The sequence below is a fragment of the Pristis pectinata genome, chromosome 1 (genome assembly GCF_009764475.1).
Source record: "Pristis pectinata isolate sPriPec2 chromosome 1, sPriPec2.1.pri, whole genome shotgun sequence".
Taxonomy (NCBI): domain Eukaryota; kingdom Metazoa; phylum Chordata; class Chondrichthyes; order Rhinopristiformes; family Pristidae; genus Pristis; species Pristis pectinata.
Genome location: NC_067405.1, coordinates 2,566,222 through 2,583,059, shown reverse-complemented (window position 1 = coordinate 2,583,059; position 16,838 = coordinate 2,566,222). Strand labels below are relative to the sequence as shown.

Sequence of the window (16,838 nt, the reverse complement as noted above, 5' to 3'; positions counted from 1 at the left end):
TCCAAGTGCCTTTTAAACGTTGTTATTGTACCTGCCTCAACCACTTCCTCTGGCAGCTCGTTCCACATACCCACCGCCCTCTGGGTGAAGAAGTTGCCCCTCGGTTCCCTTTTAAATCTCGGAGGAACTCAGCAGGCCAGGCAGCATCCGTGGAGAAAAGCAGGCGGTCAACGTTTGGGGTCAGGACCCTTCTTCAGGACTGAAGATAGGAAAAGGGGAAGCCTGATATATAGGAGGGAAAAGCAGAGCAGTGATAGGTGGACTAAAGAGGGGAGGCGGGGTGGGCACAGGGTGGTGATAGGTAGATGCAGGTAGAGATGGTGATGGGCAGGTGTGGGGGAGGAGGGGAGAGCAGACCCACTGGGGGATGGGTTAAAGGTACGGAGAGAGAGGGGGAAAAGGGCCAGGAAAGGGCAGAAGAGAAGCATGGTGGGGAAGTGGTTTGTGGGGAAGGGGGGGGCGGGAATTACCTAAATGGCCCAATTCTGCTCCTATGTCCTATAGTCTCTCTCTGGGAAAGAGACTGTAACCATTCACCCTCGTCAGAGAGGGATGTGTTTAATGCTTGCCGTGGCGGGGGACGAGCCTGTGGGGGTGGGGGGTGCTGGTGCGGGACGTCCCGTGGGTGTGGGGACGACGCTGACTCTCTCCCACCTCCCCCTGTTCCAGGGCCCTATGGGAGCTCCACCCCCAACCCAGAGGCGGGTAACGAGGGCTTCACGGCCAGCTCCTGGGATGACCACAAGGTCCGGCACGCGTTCATCCGCAAGGTAGGAGCAGGGGAGACGTCGTCGGCGATGGAGGAGGGAGAATAGTGGGGAGCGGGCTGGGGGGGGGGGGGTCAGCGGTTGGAGACGGAGGGGGTCATCCTGATGGACGGAGGTGGGGGGGGTTGGGGTGGGGGAGTGGAGGTTTGGGCGGTTGCGCTGTAATGGGCAGTGTGGTCCTGAAGTCTGTGTTCTCCTTCCTTCCACTTCCTCTTTCCCCTCCCCTCCTCCCACTCCCCTCCCTCTCTCCCCCCCTGCCCTCCCCTCCCTCTCTCTCCCCCCTCCCTCTCTCCCAACAACAGGTGTACATGATCCTCACAGCCCAGCTGTTTGTGACCTTCGGGATTGTGGCCATATTCACGTTCAGGTGAGACATTCCCCCTCAGCGGACGATTTCCCTACCCCCCCCCCACCACCCCCGACACTCCCCAGCACTGGGCGCCCGCCTGTGGTAACCCCCAACCCCCAGACACCACCTCAGGATGGGTGCTGCTTCCTCAGAGCTGCAGAGCCTCATTATCAGAAGGATTTGGAGGCGTTGGAGAGGGCGCAGAGGAGATTTACCAGGATGCTGCCTGGTTTAGAGAGTAGGCATTATGAGGCGAGACTAAGGGAGCTAGGGCTTTACACATTGGCGAGAGGGAGGATGAGGGGAGACATGATAGAGGTGCACAAAATATTAAGAGGAATAGATAGAGTGGACAGCCAGCGCCTCTTTCCCAGGGCACCAATGCTCAATACAAGAGGGCATGGCTTTAAGGTAATGGGTGGGAAGTTCAAGGGAGATATCAGAGGGAGGTTTTTCACCCAGAGAGCGGTTGGGGCATGGAATGCGCTGCCTGGGGTGGTGGTGGAGGCAGGTACATTGGTCAAATTCAAGAGATTACTACATAAGCGTATGGAGGAATTTAAAATAGAGGGATATGTGGGAGGAAGGGGTTAGATAGTTGTGAGGTTTAACGGTCGGCACAACATTGTGGGCCGAAGGGCCTGTATTGTGCTGTATTGTTCTATGGTGTGCCACCTGTCCCCCTATCTCCCTCCCTCAATCCTCCCCTCACGGTTCCTGGACCGAGAGAATCAACTTCTCTGCAGGTTGTGATCTAGTTACACGGTCCAGGCTTGAACTACCCACTAGTGCTCGATACACACAGTACCAATCTCGTAATACACGGTCCTAGTCTATGTGCTTGACTACGCAGTCTATAAATCTTGTAAAACACGGTCCCCAATGTGTGTAATCAATAAACACAGTCCTAAAACTTGTAAAACACTGTCCTGGTTTGTGTGCCCAATAAATGCAATCCTGATGCTTGTGAAACACAGTCCCGACCTGTGTGCTAAATAAACACAGTCACAATGTTTGTAATACACAGTCCTGGTCTCAGTACCTGATACATCAAAGTGCCAAGGTTTGTAAAACACAGTCCCGGTCTGTACTTGACACATGCAGTCCCGATGCTTGTAAAAACATAGTCCCTGTCAGTATGCGCTACAAACGTTGCCTATTGCGTGTAAAGCCTGGTCCCCTGGTATGATGTTGGGGTTTGGGTCTGGGGGCTGGGAGGGATTGTAATCTGCCTGTGGCTGCACTTCCCCCTGTGCGCGGGTGTGTGTGCGCGGGTGAGGGTGCGCGGGTGTACCTCTAGCTGCTGCTCCCTGACGCCTCTTCGTTCTCCAAACAGTGAACCTGTCCAGCGCTTCGTTCGGACAAACTCAGCGGTTTACTGGGCAGCCTAGTAAGTAGCAAAACCCACCGCAACGCAGCCAGTCACGGTCCTCACCTCACCGCATCACACCCACTCAGTGGCCCGTAAACAGCCCATTCGGCCCTTCTGCTCCCTGCTGGGGCCTCTTGCTCTGCACCAACCTCCTCACGTCCGCTTCATTCCCCCATCGCCATCTCCTTCCTGGTGTTTGTCCAGAAGCTCTACCGTCATTCCCTCTGGGAGTGAGTTTCACATTCCCCTCGGTGTGCCGGGGACAGAAGTTGTTCCAGAATTCCTGACTGGATGTATCAAAGACATCCAGTTCTGATCCCGCCGGCAAGACAAAGCATTCTCAGTACTCCCACCCCATCAGCTTGTCCTGGTCTTGCAGTTCTCCCCACCACTCCTGTAGTCTGTTGTTTGTGAAAATGTGAATGGTTGAGCATGACAGTATCGGTGGGCTGATGAGTAAGTTTTACAGACGACACAAAGATTGGTGAAGTTGTGGACAGAGAGGAAGGTCGTCAAAGGATTCAGCAGGATGTAGACCAGTTGGAAATGTGGGCAGAGAAATGGCAGATGGAGCTTAATCTGGACTAGTGCGTGGTATTGCACATTGGGAGGTCAAATGTAAGAGGAAAGTATGCAGTAAATGGCAGGACCCTTCAGAGCATTGAGGTACAGAGGGATCTTGGGGTGCAAGGCCACAGCTCCCTGAAAGCGGCAACACAAGTAGATAGGGTGGTAAAGGAAGTGTACGGCATGCTTGCCTTCATCAGTGAGGGCACTTGAGTATAAAAGTTAGGAAGTCATGGTACAGCTGTATAGAACTTTGGTCAGGCCACATTTGGAGAACTGTGTGCAGTTCTGGTCACCCCCATTACAGGAAGGATGTGGAGAGGGTGCAGAGGAGGTTCACCAGGACGCTGCCTAGATTAGAGGGTATGAGCTATACGGAGAAGTTGGACAAACTTGGGTTGTTTTCTCTGGAGCGTCAGAGGCTGAGGGGAGACCTGATAGAGGTTTATAAAAATAATGAGAGGTGTAAATAGGCACAAATGTCAAATACCAAAGGGCACAGCTTTAAGGTGAGAGGGGGAATGTTTAATGGAGATGTGTGGGGCAAGGATCTTTTACATAGAGAGTGGTGGGTGCCTGGAATGGGCTGCCAGGGAAGGAGGTGGAAGCAGGTACAGTAGCAATGCTAAGAGGCATTTAGACAGGCACATGAACAGGCAGGGAGTGGAAGGATACAGACTGTGTGCTGGCAGACGTGCAGGTTAAATTGGCATCATGGTCAGCACAGACATTGTGGGCCGAAGGGCCTGTTCCTGTGCTGTACTGTTCTGTGTTATAAGTTCTTCCTGATGGGAATTTTCCAGATTTATGTCTTTTCTTGTATCTGTGTGTCCTCCCAAGAGGTACATCAACAGTCAAGTTCAATGCATGTTTCAGACATCCTCTGCTTCCCTTTTCTCTCCCTCAGGAGCCGCTGCCCTTTCCCTGCTGCCCCTTGCTCCAGCACCCTGCCCCAGTCTTTCCCTGGACTCTCCTGCCCCCTTGCTGCCCACGTCCCTCTGCACTAGCTTGCATTCCTGCCCCCTCCACCCCTCCCTTGTTCTAAAGCCTGCCTGGTGATCTCTGGGTTTGGCGTTACCTGCTGCTCTCTGTGAAGAGCCTTGCAATTCTGTCATTTCTCCTTGCAATATAGAAAGGGGCCATTTGGCCCTTCAGGTCCATGCTGGCTCTCAGACCAATCTCATTCCCCTCTTATTTCTCTTCCATCCCAAGTTCCCATCAAACTCCCCCGGATTCTATTCCTCACCTACACACTGGGAGCAATTTACAGCGGCCAACTAACCCACTGACCCCGTACGTGTTTGGAATGTGGGAGGAAACTGGAAGCCCACGCAAGTCACAGGGAGAACGTGCAAACTCCACACAGATAGCGCCGGAGGTCGGGATCGAACCTGGGTCTCTGGAGCTGTGAGGCAGCAGCTCTACCTGCCACTGTGCACCTCTAGCGGAAAGATAAATGGTGGCTGTCCAAAACTGACCTGGGATCAGGAGCGTCCAGTCTGAGGTTTGTGGACGGGGTCGGTTCTGACTGAGGGAAACCTCGGGACGTCTGTGACACTGACTGGGATCTTGCTGTGTTTTTTGTTTTGCAGTGCCGTGTTCTTCGTGGGTCTACATTTTCCTGGCCTGCTGTGAGGGGCCCAGGTGAGTCACTCTGCAGCCCAGAACCCCCCCCCCCCACCCCCCCGAACCCAACGTGGGGGGGGGTCTTAGTCCTTGACCCTGACGGACTCTGGACTCCTAACCCTGCCCCCCTCTACAGTGCAGATGTCCTTTGGGATATTTACAGTAACAGAGTCATACAGCACGGAAACAGGCCCTTCGGCCCAACTGGTCCGTGCCGACCAAGGTGCCCACGTAAGGTGGTCCCATTTGCCTGCATTTGGCCCATATCCCTCTGAACCCCTATCCAAATCTCTTTGAATGCTGTTATTTTACCTGCCTCAACCACTTCATCTGGCAGCTCATTCCATATCCCCACCACCCTCTGTGTGAAGGAGTTGCCCCTCAGGTCCCTTTAAATCTTTCACCTTAAACCTCTGCCCCCTAGTTTTTAGTTCCCCTTCCCTGGGAGAAAAACTGTGCTTTTGCCCTATCTATGCCCCTCAGGATTTTATACACCTCTATAAGGTTACCCCTCAATCTACGCTCTAAGGAATAAAGTCCCAGCCTGACCAACCTCTCCCTATAACTCAAGCCCTCGAGTCCTGGCAACATCCTCGTAAATCTTCTCTGTACTCTTTCCAGTTTAATGATGCCCGTCCTGTGGACAGGCTGGACTAGAGGAGAGGCCATACTGGACCTGGTACGAGGCAATGAGCCTGATCAGGTGTCAGATCTCTCGGTGGGAGAGCATTTTGGAAACAGTGCCCATAACTCCTTGACCTTTACCATAGCCTTGGAGAGGGATAGGAGCAGACGATATGGGAAAGTATTTAATTGGGGGAGGGGGAATTCTGATGCTATTAGGCAGGAACTTTGGAGTGTAAATGGGAACAGATATTCTCGGGGAATTGCACAATGGAAATGTGGAGGTTGTTTCGTGAGTACTTGCATGGATTCTGGATAGGTTTGTCCCATTGAGGCAGGGTAAGGATGGCAGAGTGAAGGAAACCGTGGTTGACAAGAGACAGAGAATATCTTGTCAAGAGGGAAGAAAGAAGCTTACCTAAGGTTTAGAAAGCAAGGATCAGACAGGGCCCTGGAGAGTTACAAGGTAGCTTAAGAATGGACTTAGGAGAGCTAAGAATGGGGCCATGAGAAGTCCTTGGCGAGTAGGATTAAGGAAAACCCCAAGTCGTTCTACACGTATATGAAGAATAAGAGAATGACTAGAGCGAGGGTAGGATCCGATCAGGGATAAAAGAGGAATCATGTGCCTGGAGTCGGAAGAGGTAGGGGAGGTCCTTCAGTATTCACCAGTGAGAGAGACCTTGACGTTTGTGAGCATGGCGTACAACAGGCTGATACGCTAGGGCATGTCGACGTGGGGAAAGAGGATGTGCTGGAACTTTTGAAAAACATTAGGATAGATAAGTTGCCGGGGCCAGATGGGATATATCCAAGGTTATTACGGGAAGCTAGGGAAGAGATTGCTGCTCCTTTGGTGACAACCTTTGCATTGTCACTGGCCACAGGAGTAGTGCCAGATGATTGGAGGGTGGCAAATGTTGTTCCTTTCTTCAAGAAAGGGAGTAGGGATAACCCTGGGAATTACAGACCAGTGAGTCTTACTTCAGTGGTGGGCAAATTACCGGAGAAGATTCTTAGAGACAGGATTTATGGGCATTTGGAGGAGCATAGGCTGATTAGGGACAGTCAGCGTGGCTTTGTGAGGGGCAGATCGTGCCTCACGAGCCTGATTGAATTCTTTGAGGATGTGACAAAGCACATTGATGAAGATGGAGCAGTGGATGTGGTGTACAAGGATTTTAGTAAGGCGTTTGATAAGGAAGACTCATTCAGAAAGTCAGGAGGCATGGGATCCAGGAAAACTTGGCTGTGTGGATTCAGAATTGGCTCACCCATAGAAGACAGAGGGTGGTGGTAGATGGAGCGTATTCTGCCTGGAGGTCAGTGACCATTGGTGTTCTGCAGGGATCCGTTCTGGGACCCCTGCTCTTTATCATTTTTATAAATGACTTGGATGAGGATGTGGAAGGGTGGGTTAGTAAGTTTGCCGATGATACAAAGGTTGGTGGTGCTGTGGATAGTGTAGAAGGTTGCTGTAGGTTACAACAGGACATTGATAGGATGCAGAGCTGGGCTGAGAAGTGGCAGATGGAGTTCAACTCGGAAAAGTGTGAAGTGATTCACTTTGGAAGATCAAATTTGAAAGCAGAATACAAGGTTAATGGCAGGACTCTTAGCAGTGTGGAGGAACAGAGGGATCTTGGGGTCCATGTCCATAGATCCCTCAATGTTGCTGTGCAGGTCGATAGGGTTGTTAAGAAGGTGTATGGTGTGTTGGCCTTTAATAGTTGAGGTATTGAGTTCAGGAGCTGCGAGGTGATGTTGCAGCTCTATAGAAATCCGGTTAGACCACACTTGGAGTGTTGTGTTCAGTTCTGGTTGCCTCATTATAGGAGGGATGTGGAAGCTTTAGAGAGGGTGCAGAGAAGATTTACCAGGATGCTGCCTGGATTGGGGAGCATGTCTATGAGGATAGGTTGAGAGAGCTCGGGCTTTTCTCTTTGGAGAGAAGGAGGATGAGAGGTGATTTGATAGAGGTATACAAGATGATAAGAGGCATAGATCGAGTGGACAGTCAGAGACTTTTTCCCGGGGTGAAAATGGCTAATATGTGGGGGCATAATTTTAAGGTGATTGGAGGAAGGTATAAGGGGGACGTCAGGGGTAAGTTTTTTACACAGAGAGTGGTGGGTGTTTGGAACGCAGTGGAGGCAGATACATTAGGGACATTTAAGAGACATGAATGATAGAAAAATGGAGGGCTATGTGGGAGGGAAGGGTTAGATAGATCACAATATCGTGGACCGAAAGTCCTGTACTGTGCTGTAATGTTCAATGTTCTACAACAGGGTGACCAAAACTTTTCACAATACTCCAAGTGTGGTCTCACCAACATCTTGCACAACTGCAACACAATGTCCCAACTCCGATACTCATCTGATGACTGATGAAGGCCAGCGTGCCAATCGCCTTCTTCACCGCCTACCTGTGACGCCACTTTCAGGGATCCATGTACCTGTACTCCTAGGTCCCTCTGTTCCACAACACTCCCAAGGGCCCGACCATTCACTGTACAAATCCTTCCCTGGTTTGACTTCCCAAAATGCAAAACCGCACTTGTTTGTTTGTGAATTAGGTGGTGAAAGCTGTGTATCAGTGGCAGGGAAGCGTGCTCTCCCCCTGCACGTCCCTGCAACTCCCACGGTGGGAGTACTCAGAACAGCTTATAGAAACATCAGTGACTCTCACTGCACAGACCCCAGACCCTTCTGCCCAACGTCCCAATGCTGGCTCATTGAAACATTATTAATTTATTTTCTATCCCGTGTTTTCTGCACAGGAGGAAGTTTCCCTGGAACGTGATCCTTCTGGCTGTTTTTGTAAGTATTCCTTGAATGTGTTGAGTGCATGTGTTTGTTAAAGCGGCCTCCCACCTTCACTTTTCCAACATCTTGTTCTTTCTGAGACCATCCCAGACCATCCCAGAGCACCACTTTGACAAGCCTGTGGAGACATTCTCCTGATGGCTGGACCCGGAATCAAGAATTCCCTCTCCAGTGTCCAGCTGGGATGAACTGCTTCATTCCATCCCCATCAGTGAGACGGGCTACTCCCATTTCTGAATGATGCAGCTTCAACCACACTCTAGAAGCTTGACACCAACCAGGACATAACAGCCCACTCACTCCACCACCAACACACAGTGGCAGCAGGTTGTACCATCTACAGGATGCAGCAACTCACCAAGACCCCATAGACAGCACCTTCCAAACCCACCCCCTCTACCAGCTAGAAGGACAAGGGCAGCAAAAGCCCGGAGAACCCCACCCCATGAACGTTGCCCTCCGAGCCACACACCGTCCTGATTTGGGGAAATATCGCTGTTCCTTGGTCAACATCCTGGAACAAACTCCCTGACAGCACTGTGGGTGCACCCACACCTCAAGGACTGCAGCGGTTCTAGAAGGCAGCTCACCACCACCTCTCAGGGACACCTAGGGAGGTGCTCAGCCTGCAAAGCCCACATCCTTGAATGCATAAAAAAAATCCGTCCCATTTCGTGCAGAGCCTCGATCCGAAATGTTGACCGTCCCTCTGCCTCCACAGATGCTGCCTGACCTGCTGAGTTCCTCCAGCAGTTTGTTTTTTGCTCCAGATTCCAGCATCTGGACCCTCTTGTGTCTCTGTCCCATCTCCTGACCTGTCGAAAGTCTCATCGATCTTTTCAACATCTGGACGTGACCATCCTGTCCCACCTCATCCTAACCCGCCCCCGTACACCTGAGCTCAGCTCATCTTTGCTCCTACCTCCAACCTTGCACCAAATCCTCCTCACTCTGTGCCTCCTGACCCAGAGCCCAGTATGATGAACATATCTTCTCCTTCAGCAACGTACTCCCTCCTTCTGAGAACAAGATATTTAGGCTAAACCCACCCAGTCTGGGCTGAGTAAGTGGAGTTAGACTAAAGGCAAAAGAGACCTGGGCCAATCAAAGTGGCCGTGACCTGTGAGGTTAATGATCTTTGTTCAAGAGAATAACAAACACAAGAGCTGCGCAGGTTGATCGGGCGGTAAAGAAGGCGTACAGCAGGCTTACCTTATTAGACGAGGCATTAAGTTTGAGAGTCGGGAAGTTATGTTGCAGCTTTTCAAAACTCTAGTTAGGCTGCATCTGGAGTATTGCATTCAATTCTGGTTGCCCCCATTACAGGACGGGTGTGGAGGCTTTGGAGAGGGTGCAGGAGAGGTTCACCAGGATGCTGCCTGGATTAGAGGACATGTGCTATAAGGAGAGGTTGGACAAACTTGGGATATTTTCTCTGTAACAGTGGAGGCTGAGGGGAGACCTGATAGAAGTTTATTAGGTTACGAGAGGCATAGATAGAATAGACAGTCAGTCTTTTTTCTCAAGGTCAAAATGTCTAATACTAGAGGGAGCAATACACGGAAAGTGCGGGAGGAACTCAGCGGGTCAGGCAGCATCCATGGAGGGAAATAAACGGTCGACGTTTCCGGCCGAGACCCTTCATCAGGACTGGAAAGGAAGAGGGCAGAAGCCAGAATAAGAAGGTGGGGGGAGGGGGAGGAGCACATGCTGGCAGGGGAGGGGTGAGTTAAGGTGAGAGGGGGAAGGTGGGGGGGAGGGGGAGAAGATGTAATAAACTGAGAGGTGACAGGTAGAAGAGGCCAAGGGCTGAGGAAGAAGAAATCTGATAGGAGAGGACAGTGGACCATGGAATAAAGGATAGGGGAGGAGAGGAGATGGGCAGGTCATCAAGGCGAGGGAAGTGAGCCACAGGAATAAGGGAAGACAGAGGAGAGGGGGGGGGAGGGGGGGAGAAAAAGAAGGGAACTGGAAGTTGGAGAAATCGATGTTGAGGCCGTCAGGTTGGAGACTCCCAAGGCAGAAGATGAGGTGTTGTTCTCCAACCTGCATCTGGCCTCAACGTGGCAGTAGAGGGGGCCGTGGATGAACAGGTCAGTGTGGGAGTGGGATGTGGAATTGAAGTGGGCGGCCACCGGGAGGTCCCGGCTGTTGTGGCGGCAACACTTATTATAAATTACTAATACCAGAGGGCATACGTTTATGGTGAGAGGGGGTAAGTTCAAAGGGGACGTGCAGGGCAAATTTTTTACACTGAGAGTGGTGGGTGCCTGGAATGTGCTGCCAGGGGTGGTGGTGGAGGCAGATACGATAGAGGGGTTTAAAGGGAATGTGCAGGGAATGGAGAGAGATGAACATTGCGTAGGGAGAAGGGATGAGTAGTTCAGCATTTGATTACCAATTTAGTTAGTTCAGTACCACATTGTGGGCCGAAGGGCCTGTTCCTGTGCCGTCCTGTGTTGTAAGAGAGACAATCACCTGCTTCCCACAAACTGACCCCCTACCCCACTGGTGATCTAATGCTGTTTTCTCCTTTCCTGCAGACGTTGGCCATGTCGTACATGACTGGGACAATTGCCAGGTAGGGAGATTGTGGGATCTCTGACCCAACTGTGTGGCTGCCGGGTGGATGGGGAGAGATGGAGGAGATACGTACTCACAGGGAATGCTGGAGGTCTTTAAATGTAACAACACCTGGTTAGATATCATCTGCAAACCTGGAAATACGACATTCAGCCAGGTCAGTGATATAGTCTGTGAATAGCTGGGGCTTGTGATAACGTATAAAAGTAAGGAAGTGTTGATGAGGCTCTACGGGGCACTGGTGAGGCCTCATTTGGAATACTGTGTGCAGTTTTGGGCCGCTTATCTTAGGAAGGATCTGCTGATGTTGGAGAGGGTTCAGAGGAGATTTACGAGGATGATTCCCGGAATGAAAGGGCTTACATATGATGAACGTTTGTCGGCTCTTGGACTGTACTCACTGGAGTACAGAAGAATGAGAGGGGACCTCAGAAATATTTCAAATGTTGAAAGGACTGGACAGATTAGATGTGACTAAGCTGTCTTCCTTGGTGGGTGAGTCCAGGACACAAGGGCACAGTCTTAGAATTAGAGGGTACCCATTTAAAACAGAAATGAGGAGATGTTTCTTTAGCCAGAGGGTAGTGAATTTATGGAATTTGTTGCCACATACGGCTGTGGAGGCCCGATCATTGGGGTCGTTTAAGGAAGAGATTGATGGGTATCTAATTAGTCAAGGGATATGGGAAAAGGCTGGAAATTGGGGCTAGATGGGAATAGTTTAGTTTAGCTCATGGAGCAGACTCGATGGGCCGAATGGCCTACTTCTGCTCCTTTGTCTTGTGATAAGACTATTGAACAGTTCCCTTATACAATGAGATGGACTCTGACCTCACGATCTACCTTGTTGTGACCTTGCACCTTATCGCACTGCACTTTCTCTGTAGCTGTGACACTTTGTACTGTTATTGTTTTTACCTGTACTACATCAATGGACTCTGTACTAACTCAATGTAACTGCACTGTGTAATGAATTGACCTGTACGATCGGTGTGCAAGACAAGCTTTTCACTGTACCTCGGTACAAGTGACAATAATAAACCAATACCAATACCAATCTTGTGAATCCTCCTACCAACCCGAGAAGGATCGGTTTATTCTTACCCTTAGCCTTCGGTCCAAGAACCAGTTCTCAGTCCATAGCAGAATGTTTCCCCCAATCCTTGAAAGCCTTCTGAAAATCCACATGCACCACATCCACTGGTTTCCTGCCAGTCACATCTTTGAAGAACTCCAATGGATGAGTCAAACCTCATCTTCCTTGTATCAATCCATGGTGACTCTGCTCAATCCTGTGATGCTTTCCCAGGTGTCAGAACATAGAACAGTGCAGCACAGGAACACCTTCAGCCCAGAGTGTCTGTACCCAGCATGATGCCAATTTAAATCACCTCTGCCTGCACATGGTCCACACCCCTCCATTCCCTGCCTGTTCATGAGTCTGTCTAAATGCCTCTTAAACGTTGCTTTGTTTCTGCCTCCACCTCCTCCCTGGCAGCACATCCCAGGCACCCATCACTCTCTGTGTAAAATCTCCTTTAAACATTCCCCCCCCCCCCCCCCCCCCACCACCTTAAACCTTTGCCATCTAATATCTGACATTTAAACCATGCCCTTGAGGATTTGACATTTGCTGTTTTGCTTTTACGCTTCATTCCAGATTCCAACATTCTCTCAGCCCCTGACATTGGGACACCCCCTCGAGTAAGTCTGACCAACCACACCTAACACTTGATTACATTACCATCACCGTTACCCCACTGTCCTCACCCTGGGGGGGTCACCATTGATCAGAAACTTAACTGGGACAACTATATCATCGCTTAAAGGGGACCTGAGGGGCAAGTGGTGGGAATATGGAGCGAGCTGCCAGGGGAGGTGGTGGAGGTGGGTACATTTGGACGGGTGCATGGATAGGAAAGGTTTAGAGGGATACGGGCCAAATGCAGGCAAATGGGACTGGCTCAGGAAGGCACCTTGGTCAGCATGGACGAGTTGGGCCGAAGGGCCTGTTTCTGTGCTGTATAACGGGTCAGAGGCTGGGTATCCTGTGGCGAGTGTCTACACTGTGACTAGTGGGAGCCACGGGCATGGATTCTTGGGCTTCAACTATCAATGGTTTGGCGAAGGGGACCACATTTTGCTGATGGCACAAATCTGGGTGGGATTGTGAGCAGGGGGGAGGATGTAAACAGGCTTCGTGGGGGTGGAGGGGTGGGGGGAGCTGGACAAGCTGACCAAGTGGGTGAGAACATGGTGGATGGGATATACTGTGGGGAAATGTGAGGTCATCCTGTCTGGTACATCAAATGGAACAGCAGGGTTTCTTAAATTGTGACAGATGTGAATGTTCAAAGAGACCGAGTCTCCTTGCATACCAGTCACTGAGCAAACGTGTGGGTGCAGAGCTGATTGGGAAGGTAGGGCCTTGTTGAGAACGCACCTGGAGCAGTGTAGACAATTTCAGTCTCCTTGCCTAAGGGAGGATGAAGCTGTCATAGAGGGAGCACCGTGAAGGTTCACTAGGCTGGTTCCAGGGATGACGGGTTTGCTGTACAGGGAGAGAGAGAATGAGTACACGGGACTGTATTCTGTAGAGTTCAGGAGATCTCATTGGAAACGAGATGTGGAGAAACGTCTTCACTCAGTGGATGGTGAACCTTCGGAATTCTCTAGCCCTGGAGGCTCGGATACTGAGTTCATTCAGAACAGAGATGTCTAGTTTTCCAGGAAATCAAGGGATATCGGGATCATGGTGTGACGCGGCGCTGTGGTAGAAGATCAGCCACGATTTTGTCGAACAGTAAATTGGTTTATTGGGTAGGACCTACACAATGAATGGTAGGAACTGAGGGAATACTGAGGATCTCTGAAAACAGCAGCATAGGTAACTTGGTTTATTGTTGTCACATGTACTGAGGTACAATGAAAAACTTTGTTTTGCGTGCCATCCATACAGATCATTTGATTACATCATTGAATTGAGGTAGTACAAGGGAAAACAATAACAGAATGCAGAGTAAAGTGTCACAGCTACAGAGAAAGTGCAGTGCAGGCAGACAATAAGGTGCAAGGCCATAATGAGGCAAATTGTGAGGTCAAGAGTCCATCTTATTGTACTAGGGGACCATTCAATCGTCTTATAACAGCGGGATAGAAGCTGTCCTTGAGCCTGGTGGTACGTGCTTTCAGGCTTTTGTATCTTCTGCCTGATGGGAGGGGGGGAAGAAGAGAGAATGTCCACGGTGGGTGGGGTCTTTGATTATTTTGGGAGCTTTACCGAGGCAGCGAGAAGTGTAGACAGAGTCCGTGGAGAGGAGGCTGGTTTCTGTGATGTGCTGAGCTGTGTCCACGACTCTCTGCAGTTTCTTGCGGTCCCGGGCAGAGCAGTTGCCGTCCCAAGCCGTGATGCATCCGGATAGGATGCTTTCTAAGATAAGATATCTTTATTAGTCACATGCACATCGAAACACACAGTGAAATGCATCGATAAAAGTTGGTGAGTGTCAAAGGGAACATGCCAAATTTCTTTAACCTCCTGAGGAAGTGAAGACGCTTAGAGACGCTTTGAGATGTAGAGAAGGTCAGTAGGGTCAGTTGACATTACTCCTGCTGCTCCTGTCCTTCTGTGATGGAACTCTCTCTTCTTGGCTGGATGAGTGCTGTCCAACAACACTTTGGAAGCTTAACATCATCCAGTGGCTGGCACGGGTCGGTAGGTTCGTTGGCTGCTGTAACTTGCCCCGAGTGTGGAGGTGAGGGGTAGAATCTGGGGGGAGTTGATGGCAATGTGAGGATAAAGAGTTACAGGGAAAATTAGTGGGGGAATGGGATTATTCTGTGAGCCAACATGGACAATAGGCTGAATGGCCTCCCAAGTCAGAATGATATATGTTAACAGTAACATAGATATATAAATCAGCCCAATAAATAAACTGCTGGGGGAACTCAGCAGGTCGAGCAGTATCTGTGGGAGGAAAGGAATTGTCGACTTTTCAGGTCGAAACCCTGCATCGGGACTGAGAGTGGAGAGGGGGGGGATGGCTGGTAAGAAGAGGGGGAGGGGTGAGACAGGAGCCCAAGGTGATTGGTGGACTGAGGAGGGGTGAAGGATGACGGGCAGATGAATCAGCCCACTTGATTGGCTCCCCATCCACTGCCCTATATACTCAAAAGTCATGTTTATTGTCATCTGCACAAGTCCATGTGTGCACGGGTGCAATGAAAAACTTACTTGCAGCAGCATCACAGGCACAGAGCATCAGATAAGCAGCATTCACAAGAAAAACATACAAAATTATACAAAAAAAGAACAGAATTAGAACAAAAGAAAGTCTATTGTAGTGCAAAGTGGTCACAGTGTTACTAAACTGTAGTGATTAGGGTTGTGCTGGTTGGTTCAAGAACCAAATGGTTGAAGGGAAGTCGCTGTTCCTGAACCTGGTGGTGTGGGACTTCAGGCTTCTGTACCTCCTGCCCGATGGGAGCTGCGAGAAGATGGCACGGCCCGGATGGGGGGGATCTTTGATGATGGATGTTGCCTTGTTGAGGCAGCACCTCCTGTAGATACTCCTGATGGTGGGGAGGGATGTGCCTGTGATGTATTGGGCTGAGTCCACTACTCTCAACAGCTTCTTACATCCCTCCCTCCACAGTGGCTGCAGTGTGCACCATCTAGAAAATACACTGCTGTTACTTGCCCAGGCTACTCCAACAGCACCTCCCAAACCCACCACCTGTCCCATCAAGGAGGACAATGGCAGTGGGTACGTGGAGTCGGGGTCAGTGCCAGGTTGTGGGTGGATAATCTGTGCCTTTCCTTCTACAGCTACTACAGCACCAAGTCTGTGTTCCTCTGCCTTGGAATCACCGCCCTTGTGTGTCTTGGGGTCACCATCTTCTGCTTCCAAACAAAGGTGAGAGTGGCTGAAGGAGAGAAGCTTCACACAAAGGTGTAGTGGGGGTGGTGGGGGGGGGGATACTGTGGTGAGATGAGAGGATGGGGGCTGGAACTTATTTGCATTTGGGGCAGTTGTGGGTTGCAGATGGGGTCTGGGGAGAGAGGTCCCAGTCTTGGGGCAGTTAGGTGGTATGTTCTCTGGGTGGATGTCGGGAGGGAGTTGGGGATGTGAGACCGTGTTGGGGTTCGGGGAAGGGGTGGCTTCGTTGTCCCACACACAAGAACGCACAAAAACATCAGAAAGTAGGAGCAGGAGTAGGCCACTCGGCCCCTCAAGTCTGCCCCACCATTCAATATGATGGTGGCTGATCTGCACTGGTCTCAACTCCTCTTATAGCACGGAAACAGGCCATTCAGCCCACTACATCCACACCGACCTGTGGGCACCTATCCGCCTTGATCCCAACTTCCAGCACTTGGCCTGTAGATTTCCATGCCCAGATGATTCACATTCTCATCCCAACACTTCTTAAATGCTGTCAGTGACTCTGCTTCCACTCCTCTCTCCGGCAGTGTGCTCCAGGTACTCTCACTCTCTGGGTGAAGAAATTTCCCCTCTAAATCTCTGGCCGCTTACCCTAAGTCTATAGTTTTATCTATCTCTGATATGGGGAAAGTTTCCTGCAGTCCACCCTGTCTACACCCCTCATAATTTTATACACCTCAGTTATGTCCCCTCAACCTCCTCCGCTCCACGGAGAACAGACCCAGCCTCTCCTCATAACTGACTCCTGATGCTCCTCTGTGCCAGTTCCCCATAACCCTCAATTCCTCGATCTTTCAGGTATCTAATGATCCGATCTCCCCCAGAGAGTTCAAGAGGTTCACCCCCCTCTGAGAGAAGACATTTCTACACACCTCGGTTTTAAATGACTGGCCACTTATTTTACAGCTTTGTTCCCTTTCTCGTGACTATCCCATGTGCAGAAATATGTCACATCTCCTTAGAATCTTACATGTGTGAATAAGGTCACCCCTCATTCTTCTGAACCCCAAGGAATACAGACCTAAACTGTCTGGCCTCTCCTGGTAGGACAACGCTCCCATTCCAGGGATTACCCTGGGGAGTCTCCATCAGACTGCCCCCAATGTTACTGGATCCTTACTTGGGTAAGGGGACTGAACCTGTGCTCAGTATTCCAGGTGTGGCCTCACCAACACC

At 50.6% G+C, this 16,838-nt stretch overlaps 1 protein-coding gene across 1 annotated transcript in view; it reads left to right on the top strand.

Annotated features, from left to right (window-relative positions):
• tmbim1a (transmembrane BAX inhibitor motif containing 1a) overlaps positions 1 to 16,838 on the top strand; it is a 54,719-nt gene that overhangs the window by 32,019 nt on the left and 5,862 nt on the right. The window contains 8 exon segments of the mRNA XM_052014808.1: positions 670 to 770; positions 1,070 to 1,134; positions 2,453 to 2,506; positions 4,648 to 4,663; positions 4,665 to 4,699; positions 8,088 to 8,127; positions 10,677 to 10,714; positions 15,545 to 15,632. Of these exon segments, the coding sequence (XP_051870768.1) occupies positions 670 to 770; positions 1,070 to 1,134; positions 2,453 to 2,506; positions 4,648 to 4,663; positions 4,665 to 4,699; positions 8,088 to 8,127; positions 10,677 to 10,714; positions 15,545 to 15,632 (437 nt within the window).